This window comes from Triticum urartu, chromosome 3 (genome assembly GCF_003073215.2).
Source record: "Triticum urartu cultivar G1812 chromosome 3, Tu2.1, whole genome shotgun sequence".
Lineage (NCBI taxonomy): Eukaryota > Viridiplantae > Streptophyta > Magnoliopsida > Poales > Poaceae > Triticum > Triticum urartu.
In genome coordinates, this window is record NC_053024.1 from 298,856,078 (window position 1) to 298,871,578 (window position 15,501).

At 45.9% G+C, this 15,501-nt stretch overlaps 1 protein-coding gene across 2 annotated transcripts in view; it reads right to left on the reverse strand.

The window, feature by feature from the left end:
- LOC125543867 (RAB11-binding protein RELCH homolog) overlaps positions 1–15,501 on the reverse strand; it is a 28,600-nt gene that overhangs the window by 1,403 nt on the left and 11,696 nt on the right. For both annotated transcript variants that reach the window (XM_048707361.1, XM_048707360.1), the window contains exons 5-17: positions 3,267–3,437; positions 2,651–3,190; positions 2,464–2,538; positions 2,257–2,385; positions 2,041–2,115; positions 1,753–1,962; positions 1,429–1,581; positions 1,145–1,350; positions 923–1,040; positions 696–834; positions 418–619; positions 227–332; positions 5–145 (exon numbers count right to left, since the gene is read on the reverse strand). In XM_048707361.1, coding sequence (XP_048563318.1) covers positions 5–145; positions 227–332; positions 418–619; positions 696–834; positions 923–1,040; positions 1,145–1,350; positions 1,429–1,581; positions 1,753–1,962; positions 2,041–2,115; positions 2,257–2,385; positions 2,464–2,538; positions 2,651–3,190; positions 3,267–3,437 — 2,265 coding nt within the window. The remainder of the gene's footprint in view (positions 1–4; positions 146–226; positions 333–417; positions 620–695; positions 835–922; positions 1,041–1,144; positions 1,351–1,428; positions 1,582–1,752; positions 1,963–2,040; positions 2,116–2,256; positions 2,386–2,463; positions 2,539–2,650; positions 3,191–3,266; positions 3,438–15,501) is intronic.

The window sequence follows — 15,501 nt, forward strand, 5'->3', positions numbered from 1 at the left end:
ATACCATGTCACTTTTGAAATGCTGAGCAACAGCTCCTAATGCATCTATACTAGCATATTTTACAGCCGAGTTTTGATCAGAACCAAGAGTAATGAGTGCTGGCAAAACATGAGTCGATGCAACTTTCACGCCAACATAGGGTACCTGTGTGTAAAAGCAATAAATAGTACTGCAAGGAACAAAACATACCATACGCCTGATTCATTCATGTAACAGTAAACTTACAAGTGCTTTCAGTAAAGCTGCAGCACTGGTTTTTAAATTGGTATCAGAGCTCACAACCATCTCCCACAGAATATGAAAGATGACTCCATGGTGCTCCTCAAATATGCTACACATGATAAGTTAAATACATGAAAATAGTGCATATTCAACAACATCATGATATTTGCTGCATGTTTAGACAAAGTACAAACCAAAGAAACCGGATCGCGTCAATGATCTCGGCAGTGTGATGCATAGAAAATGAACCATCCTTCGTGTTTTGGATAAGTAATTTCCTTAAATATTCTTCTAACTGTTGACGACTTGAAGGAGAACCCAAAATACCAGACAATAGCAATGGAAGAACACAAATGATAGCGATTTTTTCAGCAACAGAAGTTTTCGGACGGAAACCTGCAGCACAATCAATATGTCTGAACAAAAAAACTATAGCAAAGCAGACCCGCCATTTAAACACATGGATTCTTACCACGAACTTTGGACTGGATTGACAGAGGAAAATAGATAAAATCACCACTATCAATATCACCAGCTGCTATAAGAAATACAGGTAACATAATGTGCTCGAGATAATCTTTTCCATAGCGTCCAGATACGGCCAACAGGTACTGAATTTTTCCAGGAAATAATTTATCATAAATTATACTTAAAGATGGTAGGATCGGTATAGGAGATGTTGTTGTTTGTATGTTTTACCTTTGTGATCACTGTTCTTAAGCTATCCTCTTTTGCAGGCAACAAGCAGGCAAGCTTGATCAAATCCGGCAGGCACTCAGTGTGCATCCACTCAAATGCTGACCATTCTGTCTCACCTCTGTAGTGCCCCAAGATGCAATTGATCAATAAAAGAGAAGTATTTCTTTTTGTTTATCGTAATTGGTTAGTTAAAAGACAACATCACATATGCAAACAGCTTACGTTGCATACAGCTTTAGGCTGGATTCTGAAATGTAGTTTTCTGAGGGGTCTACTGATGGACAAGTCTCTATAGCTTTCTGATGAATAAATGGTAACAACTCAGTCAGCATCCGAAGGAGCACTTCAATGGTCCATCGTTCTTGTTCTCCTAAAACACGGAGATGAGAGTCTATTGTACCTTCCACCCCTGAAACGGATGGACAACGCTGAAATATAACAGTTCTATCAGAACACGTATTACAATTCATAAACTATAAGGTCCCCAAATTCAAAACCATGCATACCTGAGCAGATGCCAGGATATGTGACAGTAACACTCTCAATATCTGATCCAGTTTACCTCCCCATCCTACTACTGCAGGAACAAGTTCTCTGAGAGCAACATCCACCACTACCCCAGAAGGGTCACGGACCAACTGAAACAATAGCTCCTCAACCTACCAAACAAACAGAAATTTAAGCAACTTCCAGATGAGTATTATCTTTCAGTGATTTTAAGCTCTCGTAACCAAATATTAGCCAACAACAAAGCAGGCATTTAGCTAATACACTGAAATAAAATTTCCACTCCTTTACTGATTCTGAGAATTAGTGAGACTTAAACTGACCTTATAATATTTATCCATGTTCGGAAACAAAGGAAGCAGCAAGGCCAGATTATGTGTTGCAGCCTCCCTTACAACAGTTGCAGAATCTTCGACAAGTTGTTGCACAATAGATAGGATAAGGGAATCGCGTATCTCGGGACGAACATATATTGCCAGTTCTCCACAGGACTGAGCAACAAGCAACCTACGCTCCTCATACTGGTGATTTATCTAAACACCGGGCAATTTAACTAAAATAAGATCTCAAAATGAAGATGGCCAAAAGACTTATCAGAAAATTTGAAATACCTGTTCCCAACACTGTGGTAGTAATTCAGTCTCTGTTCTCATCTCCCCAACACTCGTGGCTAATTCCACGCAAGCCTGCATGGTAGCGAGCGAATAAATACAAAATGGTAATTTACATGATAAGAATAATATTAAGTGTGCACTTGTAGAATAAGTTGCAAGCCACATCATGAGAAACCCAGATTGATCCGTATCAAGCAATAGTCAAAAACATACATCCATTATGATGCGCCTCTGTTGTCCATCAGGCCGTTTTATCAGATTAAACAATGTGTGAGTCAACGAATCCCGTACGTCGCTATCTGGATGTCTTTCTATAGCACATATGATCAATGGAAGAAGCTCCTGTAACCATGTAGCAGCATGTAACACTAGTTATATTAAAATAAATATTGACACAAATTACAAAGGTTACAGATGAACCTCGCGATGGTTTATGAGCACATATGGAACTATCTTTGGAAGAGCATCTGAAACTATCTTGATAGTTTCCAAGGCCTACAGGATTGAACAAGAACAGCTCAAGTCAAGCCACTCAACAATCATATGAAAACAGAACAAATCAAGCCACTAAATACCATATGAAAACAGAACAAATCAAGCCACTAACCATCTTATATGACGATTTATGTATACTTGGACTCTCTACTATCTCAGTGTTAACTTTATCTTCCGATACATAAACTGATATGCTGCCTGAATTCCCCTGGCTGTTACCAGCTCCATGCTGAGTGCCATTAACAGATATACCTTCCGGAGAAGTATCTGTGCCAGATTCATATCCTGAAGTACCATAACCACCGCCCCCAGCAGTTGAGCAAGGAACTGGTGCTTCTGAATCTGGGGAACCTTCAATAGTACTTTCGGTATTTTTATGATCTTTCCTTGTGTCCTCAGTCAGAGCCGCTGCTGATACTAGCTTAATAGTTATAGATTCAGTTCCTTTGAGGTTTTCATGTTCATTGATCAATGCTGCTGCTTCTCCCATAGAATTAGCATTTAACTGGGTAGAAAAACCATCAGTATCTCCAACAGGCATTTGTTTACTTGATTGAGTCCCTTCAATGTGCATCTTAAGGGCTGTAATTTCAGCTCTGCAGTCATTCAGCTCCTTCCTATGGACATCCAATGATTGCTTCAAGTCTCGAACCTTTCACAAAACAACTATGTTAGAAGTTCAGACAAGTTAACATATCAATCATACGGATGATTCTTAAGAGAATTACCATTTTCTCCTTCTCTTTTATGTCCATGTGAGCAGCATCCAAAGATTTCCTTAAAGCTGCAACCTGATTATTAGCCAATTCACTGGTCTTCATCCAGGAGTCCTTTTCAGCATAAAGCCTTTCACTGTCCTTCTTTAGTGCTTCGTTTTCGCGAAGAATGGATATTTTTTCCTTCAATACGCAATATCAATGATCAAGTTAATACTACTTCGAACTTCTGGGCTTACAAGGGGAAAAAAGGATAATCCGACATGTGAAGTAACTCAGGGGGAAAAAAATCTAAAACTCAACAGAGATACGAACATTGTTCAAGGCAAAGGTATTGCTGAATGGTAAATTTGGCTACTGATTGATTGTTCAACTGTTCTATTTGAAAATGCATGCAGTGCACCAAAACCAAATGAGTCATCTACTCATGTGGGATTGCCATCAGTGAGTCTTATCCACGGGGTGGTTAAGATTTTCAATTAAACCATAGCTAACAGACACACGGCTGATCTGGCGAAGATCACAGTGCCTTTGTGCATGGACGCTGCCTCCACAATAATGCCCGTCCAGTGCACGGAGCAATGGCTGCACTCTTTGAAACAACCTGGCATGCTGCTAAAGCTGGATATACCCAAATCACTCGACACCATCGATTGGCCATTCATTTTGGAGGTGCTGTGTGGAAGATAGGTTTTGGTTCCCACTGGATACGGGGGTTTGTAGCCTGCTCTCGACGGCCTCGAGTCGGATTCTTCTCAATAGATCGCCAGGAGATACCTTATGGAACAGATTAGACTTGGGGGAGGGCGAGCCGTTGTTGCCCATGATCTTTATTTTTTTATGGACGTTCTTCATCACCTGTTTTTCCAGGCAGCGGATCTCGGAGCTTTGTCTCGGGCTCTCCGCTAGCACGCACAGGTATGTGGCAATGGCCCTCCTGCTTTGTGGACGATGCTATGATCTTCTTGAGACACTTGGAGCTTGACATCAGTGCGTACTTGGTCATGCTGGAAGATCTTGGAATTGCATCGGGGCTGCATGTCAATCTGAATAAATGTGCTGCCCTACCGATCAGGCACCAGCTGGAGCATCTTCAGCTGATCTCCAACCATCTCTGTTGTCCGGAAGAAGCATTTCCTTGCACTTACCTGGGCCCATTACTAAGCATCCGAAAGCAGTCGGCGGCACAGCTCCAGGGGAATTAGACAAGATGGCAAACAGACTGACTTCATGGAGGGCCTCTACCATGGCCAAAGGGGGGAGGCTAGTCCTTGTGAAGAGAGTTCTGTGCGCATCCCCAATCTACACCAAGATGTCGCTTGACCTAGCAGCTAAGGTGGTGGAAGGGATAAACAAAATTCCTCTGGAAAGATCATGCCGACGCCAGGGGCAGGCACTGTGGTGACCCGGCGTGCAGTCTGCGCGCCGAAGAGGGCTGGTGGTTTAGGTTTGCCTGATCTGAAATGGCTGGACATGGCCCTGCGCTCGCGCTGGCTTTGGCTGAAGCATCCCGGTGCTTCGAATCCCTGGAAGGAATTTAATCTGCAAGTGACACAGGAGTCCAGGGTACTGTTTGAGGGTAGATCTGTTGTAGGCAATGGCGAGGCAACGCTTTTTTGGTTGGACCGTTGGCTGGATGGCGATAGGCTGCAGTACGAGTCTCCTAACCTTTTGTGCATCTGTTCAGCCACGCCTCAAGACGAACCACACGGTGGCGGAGACGAACGTCAGAGGCCTCTGGATTGAAGACGTTGGGTCTGACCTTAGCCCAGAGGCATTACAGGAGTTCATTTCGGTGTGGACCAGACTGCTCTTCTTCGAGCCAACTGCTGGGATCAGAGACATGCCTTGTTGGTCATGGAAGAAAAAAGGAATTTTCTCAACTAGATCGGCATATAGAGCCTTCTTTGCCGGTTTGGCAGATGTGCTGACGGCCAAGGCAATATGGAGCTTGCGCGCTTTCGCTGCCCAGAACCGGTGCTGGACTTCAGACAGGTTGGCACAGCATTGCCTCCCCCATCACCAGGCGTGCCCTTTCTGTGACCAACACAGTGAAACACTAGGCCATATGCTTCTCGGCTGTGTCTACACATGCACGATCTGGCACCAGGTTTTCAGTGTTTGGAGCAGGGTGGATGGGATGCCAAGGCCCAAGTATTGCTTCCTGGTAGAGAGAGCAGGCAACCAACCTATATGCATGAGGCATCTTTTTCATGAAGCTGCACCAAGTGCCAGGGTTAGGGTTCATTGGCATTAAGGAGGGGATAAAGGTAGTGGGAACGGCCAGTGACAGATCAAGTCGAAGAGCTACTGGCAGCTGCAGTTCTAGGTTGTTAGGAATATGCAACTTGTTAGGAATATATATATATATAGGACGGCTGTTTGGGACACCTAGGTGCCTAGGCTCCTTGCCTTTTCACCACTAGATTGCATTTAGATGTGTGTTGTTGTAACGGGTATGTTTGTTAACGGGTTATTCCATTGTAAATTGCTGATCAAAATAATTATGACATAATTGCTAATTTAATGCCATGAATATGGCCCTACGCATTATGAATGGCAAATAATTGGGTATGATAAGTTCACAAATAATTGGGTATGATAAGTTCTAGGAGTCCTAAAAAATAAAAGGAAAGGTATTTCTAAATCAATACGCTTCCTTTTATTGATTTCTATGTCTCATACCTTTCCTTGTGGAATTTTAGATAATGTATGAAATACTGTGAGTATGCACATACCTAAAAAATATATTAAGTAATTTCAATTCCACATATCCATAAATATTTCAGGCATGTAGTTGTTGGGTTTTATACTAACAAAAATATTTATGTGTGAGTGTTATACGTAGTTAGAATATACACAACTCTAGGTATTATACCTAATAAAAATATACACATACTCAAGAATACCCATGTGTACGTGTTGGTAATTCAATCAAAATGTGGAACATGCATACCCTCCTATTTACAAATAGTTTTTCAGTATTCCTAACGAGTTTCTATAAAACATGACAAGAATTAATAGGCAATTAATCATGATGAATTAATTCTCTCTCTTATTACGTCTATCTACATTGAATGTTGTCATGCATGGTACTTTTCTGTTGCCCACGAAAGCAATCTTGCCATTCATAATGCGTAGGGCCATATTCATGGCATTAAATTAGCAATTATGTCATAATTATTTTGATCAGCAATTTACAATGGAATAACCCGTTAACAAACATACCCGTTATAATAGCACACATCTAAATGCAATCTAGTGGTGAAAAGGCAAGGAGCCTGGGGTAAATTAACTGGGGCACCTAGGTGCCTGGGCACCTTGATCGGGTCCAACCCGTTAGTACATCTGATTTGTTTCTTTTTTTGCGTTCCAGACTTTCCATGTATGAAATAGCAAGACACATTTTAAATTATCTAAATCAATACGCTTCCTTTTATTGATTTCTATGTCTCATACCTTTCCTTGTGGAATTTTAGATAATGTATTTGCGACTATATACCAAAAAAACAATAGGTTTCGTGCCCATGTATTTGCATGGACATATATCCATAGAACTTATCATACCCAATTATTTCTCTACTACTACATACCCCGGCATGAAATGCTTGAGTACATACTCAAAAAATACATAGTATATGAACATACTAAAAATAATAAAGTAGAGTATATACTACCACATGATAGTCTATGAGAAATGGGTGTAGCTACACCCGGTAGTAGAATGGAGTCTCCTAGCCGCAATACAATCAAGTTACATCCATAACATGGTCTCAGAGCCTAGGCTTAGGCAGCCCCGTTGATGAGGAGGGCTGAGGTGGGCGCCCGCACAGAGCCCCCAAAATTTGGGGGGCCCACATCAATAGGTATTAGGCAGCCTGTAATATATGTGCAGTTTCCATTTTTAATCAGGGAAAGAGAAGGTTTCCTTTTTAACGAGGGAGAGGGAGGAAAGAGAAGGCCCAAAATAATCTATTGAGAACCGATCGAATTCAGATGCCTTCTCTATTGCTCAAAAGAAAATGCCTTCGCTCAATCGCACGTTGCCTACCTGTTCTGCTGATCACCGTCTGCCTTTTTGAGTTTTTTATCGTAAGTCGTAACTGATCGTGCCGGTGCCGTCATCATGGAAGTGCTTGGCGGCGAACCGGGCAGGATGGCGTTGCTGATCCCGCACAGCCTGTCTATGTCATCAACGCCGAGCGAGTCCGGTGTTGGGAGGCGGAAAGGAGAAGGAAGCCGGGAAGTGCATGAAGGAGGTGGGCTAGGGCGAAGACGAGAGCAAGGAGGAGACGGCCATATGCAGCAGCGATAGTGAGGACAAGAACAAGAAAGGGTAAGTCGATCTGATCTGATTTGATTTGTTGCACGAACTTTACTTATCTTCGAGTTGTAGATCAGGAAAAAAAACGTGGATTGAGATTTTGTTCAATCATCACATTATTCTTGTTGCTATAATAATGAATTGTTCTTTATTAATCGATTTTTTCAACTAGGCTAGCTAATCCCGTTTCTACTGGAAAAGACTACCAACACTAACCAGTTCATATCAGATAATTAGAAATAATGAGGATGGATACAAATATAACCTAATTAATTAGATCGACTCTAGCAAGTAGCAACCACACATGCATGTGAGCGATCCTTTCCATTTTAATCTCAAGCTATGAAACCGATATGTCATATGAACTATACAAATTTTAGGGTCCCAAATTAGATTTCGCCCCGGGGCCCCAAATCTTTAGAAACGGCATGGGTTTAGCTCTCCTCCCACGTGCCGCAACTCCACGCTCAATCTCAATCTGTCGTCCTCGATCAGACTTTTTTTTATCTCTCCTTCAATTTGATCTCTTCGTCGATCGGATCGTTTACTCCATGTGAAAGTCGTCTCCCCTGACTCCCCAACAGGCAGCCACTGCCTCGAGCTTCTCTTGTCCAGCTCCCCCTAGGACACCGGCCACTTCGCCCAGGAACTCGCAACTGCCTGCAGCACCTCTCCTTTGGCTGCCGCCGCTCCCCTCCACGCCCATAGGTCAACTCACCAAGTGTAACGCCCCAGATACAACTTTTCATATTTGTAACTCCGACTCTTGCCATTTTCGACTTTATGTTATGAGATGCCCTTCGTGGTTGGGTTTTTGTCTTCGTTTTGCATTTTGTTCATGTTATGCATTTCATATCATGTCATCATGTGCATCGCATTTGCATTCGTGTTCGTCTCATGCATCCGAGCATTTTCCCCGTTGTCCGTTTCGCAATCCGACACTCCCACATGCACCCGGCGCACCCCTCTTGTCTCTTTTCATGAGCGGGAGAAAAACGTTCTCGGAATGGACCGAGATTTGTAAGTGGCCTTGGTACACCATTGGTAAACCGCCTGTCAAATTTCGTTCCATTTGAAGGCCGTTTGATGCCCCAACGATTAACCGGGTAACCGCAAAAGCCTCTTTGTGTTGCAGCCCAACACCCCTCCAAAACAGCCCAATAACCCATCTAAACCACCTCCATGTTCTCCGTTGTTGGATCACGATCGTGTGGGCGAAAACCACACCTCATTTGGACACTCCTACCTCCATCTACCTATAAATATGTGATCCCCTCCGAATTTCGCGCAGACGAAACCCTAGCCCCGCTCCTCGCGCCGCCGGACAAAACCTCCCACCACCGGACATGTCCAGCCGCCACGCCCCTTCGGCCAATCCGAGCATGACACGTCACCCCCGCTGCCGCTTCTAGCCGACCAGGAGCCGCCACCTCACTCTCTCTCTCTCTCTCTCCTCCCACCCCGCCAGACCCGCCGGAGCCCATCGCGAGCCCACTCGTGGGCCGAACCGGGCCTGCACCGCCGCCGCGCAGCCCGCGCGCGCCTGCTCCCGTCGGCCGCCGCCCGCGCTACCTTGCCGGACCTCACCGGGATTGTGACGCCCCAAGACCGGAGCTTCAGACGCCTTCCATGTTTTCCAGGTTTCGTCTTGTGAGTTATTGGTTTGTTGCATTCATCATTGCATCATGTCATCATGCCATCATGTCATCAATCTTTGCATCTCTACGCAACTAAATAAATTGCATAGATCTTTCGATCTATTTAAATCGAGGTAATTCACATGGTGGTTTCTCTTTAAAACATATCCTCCCGATAGTAGGGAGCTATATTCAATATTTTCTTTAATTTGAAATTCACCATAACACACTTGCAAAAATCCCAATGCCTTTTGTTATTTCAACTCTTGGCCTCTAACTTTGCCACATGTCCTTTCGTCATTTTCTGGAGCTCCACCTAATTTCTCAACATTTTTGGACACTTCTATAACCAAGCCCTAAGTTCAAATGAGTTTGAATGACATCTTCCAATCTTGCCTCTCCTATTTTTCGTGGACCGTGCACACTTTTACGAGTCCGCGAAAATAATCCCTGTGCCCAGATTCTTTGTTCTTCCATTTTCTTCTCTCCTTTTTTTTCTTTCCTCTCTTTCTTTTCTTTCTTCTGTTAATGAGAAGAGTTAGAGGGAGAGAGAGAGAGCCCATCCCAGCCAGGCGGCCCAATTGCCCTAAGGCCCACCTAACCTGTCAACAGCCTCAGCCCACCTACAGCTAACCCTAGCGCAGGGAGAGAGCCCATCTCCTCTCCCTCTCGATCCCTCCCTCGCGCCGCCAGGAGAGGAGGCACCGTGCTCGACCCCTCCTCTCGCCCGTGACCTTTTTCTCCCTCTCGATCCCCTCCCCTTCCTTCGAGCCCTTCTTTCTCCCCCGCGCAGCCATCGCTCTTCCTCCATCCTCTGCTGCAGCCTCGCGCGCCCAGGACCCCGAGCAGGAGCGCCGTCCTTGTCTCCTCGCTCGCGCCTCCTCCGTTCCCATGGCGATGCCGTCCGGCCACAGCCACCTGCACGCCCGACGCCACCCTCTCATGCCTCTGCCGCGCCGGCCTGCGACGTCGCCGCCGAGCTCCACCAGGTCCCCGCCGGCGACCTCGACCTTCAAGCCGCCGCCGCACCTCCGCCTAGCCTCCTCTGGCCGAGCTCAAAGCTCCGCTGCTGCACCTCGTAGCCGGAGTTCTGCTTCTTCTACTTCACTGCTCGTCCCGGCCGCGTTGACTACGTCCTTTGCTTCGACCCCGCAGCGCCGTCTCCTCTCTGCTTCATTGCGGGATGCAGCCTGCGCCAAGTCCCAGCGAGCCCCTGCTCCTTCCCTCGCTGCCCGCAAGACCGAGGCATGACCGGCCCTCTCCGTTGACCGCCAAGACCTAGACGTGGCGCTGCTTCATTTGGTTCATCCCAAGCCTCGGTAGACCCGGGGTCTCACTGCATTTACCGTCGTCGTTCTGTTGCATCTTCGTGAAGTCAGAGACTGCCAAGTACACGAACACGCCAAGTTCCGCTCCGAACGTGTACGACTACACCCGGTGATGCGACAAGCCCCGACAACGTGTACATCTACTCCGTCAAGACCGGACCGACAAGTACCCCAACGTCATGTGTACAACGACCGTCGCCGAAGACCCGGGTAGCAAAACGTCAAGTACCTATGACCGAAGAACGCCATGTACCTCTCCGAAAAATGAACATGTACCACTACGTCCGGAGGCATCGGATCCGTCAAGTCCAACAACGACTGTGTACAACTATTGGCTACCCCAAACGACTACGAAACGTGAACCTCTACTTCCCCTCCAAAACGTGTCCCGCTACCGATGGCTCGAACATCTTCGAAACAACTACCGTCGACCCTTGAAGCCTCCGTGGACGTCAAGTCCCTCGCCGTGATCCCGAACATCTACGGAAAATTGTGCAACTAAGAACGTGAACGACTACCGCCGCCAAGATCACGAGTACCTCTACCGTCGTCATGTACCCCTACTTCCACTACCGAACGTCCCGAGAACGTCTACTTCCCCTACACCGCATCGAACTTGAACCCCTCCGATAACGCACGCTTCGAAGGTATAACCATCGAGACGACGCCCGTGGATGAATGCTTGCGATGTATGAGTTGCACCCTATGTTTGCACCATGTCCGAGATGTCACTTGCTCGTTCCTCCTCGTTGCCATGCCGTCCATCCGTGGGAACCCGGAATCCGGGATCAACCCACCATCTTTTGCATGCTCCCGTCACTTTTCCTTTTGCACCGGTATTTCCATGAGCTACCGGAACCGTTATGTTGCCATGGCATCATTTCGGATTCGTTGCCGTGGCCCCTTTTTCTTTCCACCACGGTGACAAATGCTTCTTAATGCTCTTGTCAACTTTTAATAAAAAATTGCATAAAACTTGCAATGTCATCCGCATCATGATAACAACATTTAAAATGGTTAGATTGTTGTTTGCTTTAATTTGCTAAATGCATATGAGGATTTTCCGGAATTGTTGTTGTTGTTGTTTCCGGCCTCATTTAAAATGCCTAACGATGTTTTCTACTCATGTTTCACCTCTTGCCATCTTTAGCAACATTTAATATTGTTGGGTACATAAACGAGATCGAACTAAATAACTTGAATGTGGTGTTCCGTCAATATGCAACTTGCATATTGAGCTCCACTTAACTTGTAGTTTTGTTTGTGCCCTTTGCCATGCCTTGCATATTTAAACCGGACATGCATCATACTTGGTTGTGCATCATGCCATGTTTATGTGTTGGTTGTTTACTTTGTTGTTTGCTTCTTTCCGGTGTTGCTTCTTCGGGTTGGTTCCGATAACGTTGCGTTTGTGAGGATCCGTTCGACTACGACCGTTTGTCTTCTTCATGGACTCGTTCTTCTTCCTTGCGGGATCTCAGGCAAGATGACCATACCCTCGAAATCACTTCTATCTTTGCTTGGTAGTTGCTCGCTCTTTTGCTTTGCCTTTGCCGGGATACCTACCACATGCTTTATCATGCCTCCCATATTGCCATGTCAAGCCTCTAACCCACCTTGTCCTAGCAAACCGTTGTTTGGCTATGTTACCGCTTTGCTCAGCCCCTCTTATAGCGTTGTTAGTTGCAGGTGAAGATTGGAGTTTGTTCCATGTTGGAACATGTATTTGTTGGGATATCACAATCTCTCTTATTTAATTAATGCATCTATATACTTGGTAAAGGGTGGAAGGCTCGGCCTTATGCCTGGTGTTTTGTTCCACTCTTGCCGCCCTAATTTCCGTCATACCGGTGTTATGTTCCTTGATTTTGCGTTCCTTACGCGGTTGGGTTATAATGGGAACCCCTTGACAGTTCGCCTTGAATAAAACTCCTCCAGCAAGGGCCAACTTGGTTTTACCATTTGCCACCTAGCCTTTTTTCCCTTGGGTTCTGCAAACTCAAGGGTCATCTTTATTTTAACACCCCCCCCCGGGCCAGTGCTTCTCTAAGTGTTGGTCCAACCTGAGCGATGTCCGGCGCCCCCTGGGCAACCAGGGTCTATGCCAACCCGACGTCTGGCTCATCCGGTGTGCCCTGAGAACGAGATATGTGCAGCTCCTATCGGGATTTGTCGGCACATCTGGGTGGCTTTGCTGGTCTTATTTTACCATTGTCGAAATGTCTTGTAACCGGGATTCCGAGTCTGATCGGGTCTTCCTGGGAGAAGGAATATCCTTCGTTGACCGTGAGAGCTTGTGATGGGCTAAGTTGGGACACCCCTGCAGGGATTTGAACTTTTGAAAGCCGTGCCCGCGGTTATGGGCAGATGGGAATTTGTTAATGTCCGATTGTAGAAAACCTGAAACTTATCTTAATTAAAATGCATCAACCGCGTGTGTAGCCGTGATAGTCTCTTTCCGGCGAAGTCCGGGAAGTGAACACGGTGTTTTGGAGTTATGTTTGAACGTAAGTAGTTTCAGGATCACTTCTTGATCACTTCTAGTTCACGAGCGTGCCTTGCCTTCTCTTCTCGCTCTCTTTTGCGTAAGTTAGCCACCATATATGCTGGTGCTTGCTGCAACTCCACCTCATATCTTTTCCCTACCCATAAACTTAAATAGTCTTGATCGCGAGGGTGTGAGATTGCTGAGTCCTCGTGACTCACAGATACTTCCAAAACCAGTTTGCAAGTGCCGATGATATCGTGCAGGTGACGCAACCGAGCTCAAGGAGGAGCTCGATGAAGACCTCGTTCTTTGTGTTGTTTCGTTTTCCAGTTGATCAGTAGTGGAGCCCAGTTGGGACGGTCGGGGATCTGTAGCATCAGGGGTAGTCTTCTTTTATTTTGGTTCTGTAGTCGGACCTTGTTTGTATCTGGATGATGTAATGTTATATTCATGTATTGCGTGAAGTGGTGATTGTAAGCCAACTCTGTACCTCTTACTTATTCTGTATATGGGATGTGTACAGATTACCCCTCTTGCGACATGCCTACAATGCAGTTATGCCTCTAAGTCGTGCTCCGACACGCGGGAGATATAACCGCATCGTGGGCGTTACAGGGATCCCGCTGCGCCGCCGCCCACGCGCATCCTCCGCCGCCCGTTTGTCACCGCGCGCCGCCCCGCCACCGGCTTCGCCTCCGCCGTCGTCCCCTACACCGCATCCGACCGCGCCGCTCCTCCACCCGCATGCTCCGGCGACCCCGCCGCAGACCATCTCCGCCTCGTCGCCGCCATGGAGCCTCGTCGTCGTCGAGAGCCCCGCCGTCCCGTGCCTGACCCCGCCGGCCGCTGCGTCTCCTCCGTCGCCGTCGACCTCGCTCGTCCCCGAGACCACCTCGGCTTCCGCGCCCTCGCTGGAGTCGTCGGAACCCTCGCCGGCCGGATCCATGGAAGATGGACCAGATCCACCACGTCGACAAACCAAACACGGCGCCCCGTCCCGATTCGCTCCGTCCCGGATCCACCTCGTCCCGTTGACTTTCGGAGGTCCAAATTTGCTCGAAGTCCCGAAGCTGTGACATTTTCATGCCTACTTCATCATGCCACATCTTGTTGCTCGGTGCTCCGAATCATGCATATGATATGTCAAAATGTTCGTCTCGTTGAGCTCTTCATGTTAGCAGCATTTCCATGCATGTTACTGTCCATTATGATGCATTTTTCATTGTTGCAAGAGTGCTATAAAATGTTAACTGCTGGTGCTTATCAGAACATGGTGATTTGTCATTTTTGTTGCTTTTGATGTGTGCATCACATGAGCATAAGGTCTACATGTGTTTTGAACTATATCATGCCATCTTTACATGGGTGCAAGTCATGTATTTTTGTGAGCTATGTGGTGACTAGCACAAGCATGCAAACTGGGCTCCATGATGTTGCCGTTTTCAGGGACTTACGATTTTGTTGTCTTTTTCCTGCTGTTATTTTGATGTCATGTAAACTTGATGCTACATTGAGATCCATGCTTATTTTGGGATACTTCACTAAGGATGTTTTGAACATGTGGTTATGCTCTATCCATTCATGCCCCTGTTTGCAATTATGGAGTGCCCTAGCATGTCATTTTTTTGCTCTACTTTTGCTATAAAATGTTCCTGGCAGATTGTTAACATGTTAATCAATTTTGCCATGGTTGTTGCTAGTGATGCATGTACCCTAGGAACTTGCTCTTGCCATGTTTAGCTTCATGAACATGTCTTCTTGTTATTGGTATGCTTATGTTGTCATGTAATGCTTTGTGGTGAGTGGCATGAGCTTGCAAAGTAGCTATCATAAATCTGTTTATGTCATGCTTGTTTTTCTTCTAAGTCTGAAACTGTTAATAAAACTTGCTATGTTTACATGGGTGTCATCATATCTTCTGTGCCTTTTTGGCTCATGTTCAGTAAGGGACTTTTGTTCTATGCTTTTAGTATAATCATGCCATGCCTTTGTTTGCTATGATATATTCCTATAGCATGTTGTTTGCTAGCTCTAAATAGTGCTTCCTGATGTTGTTTTTGACATGTTAGTATTTCACTAAGTCTGTGAAGCTGATATCTTTTGCACTTTTGCCATGCTTGTTTGAACCTGTTTTAGTGTGTTTTAGCCGTAGCTCAGTGTTCATGTTTTGTCGAGCATCTTTTGTACATCACTACCATATGCTTTGTTGCTATGTTGGAGTGCAGTAGCTTAGTTTCTTGTTGCATTCTAAGTGTCATCGTGCTGTTAATCGCAGATTTGCGTTATTCTTGTTTTGCTTGCCATTTGCAAACCGTGCATCCGTTTCCGGTGATCCTCATATCGATTTCGACCGAAATCACCTCATCTTTCCAGCGGCCTACTTGGTTTGCCAAGTTGATGCCTTGATCATTCATTCCCTTCCTGAGTTCGCACATGCATTGCACGTCATATCCTGCATATCATGCCATGT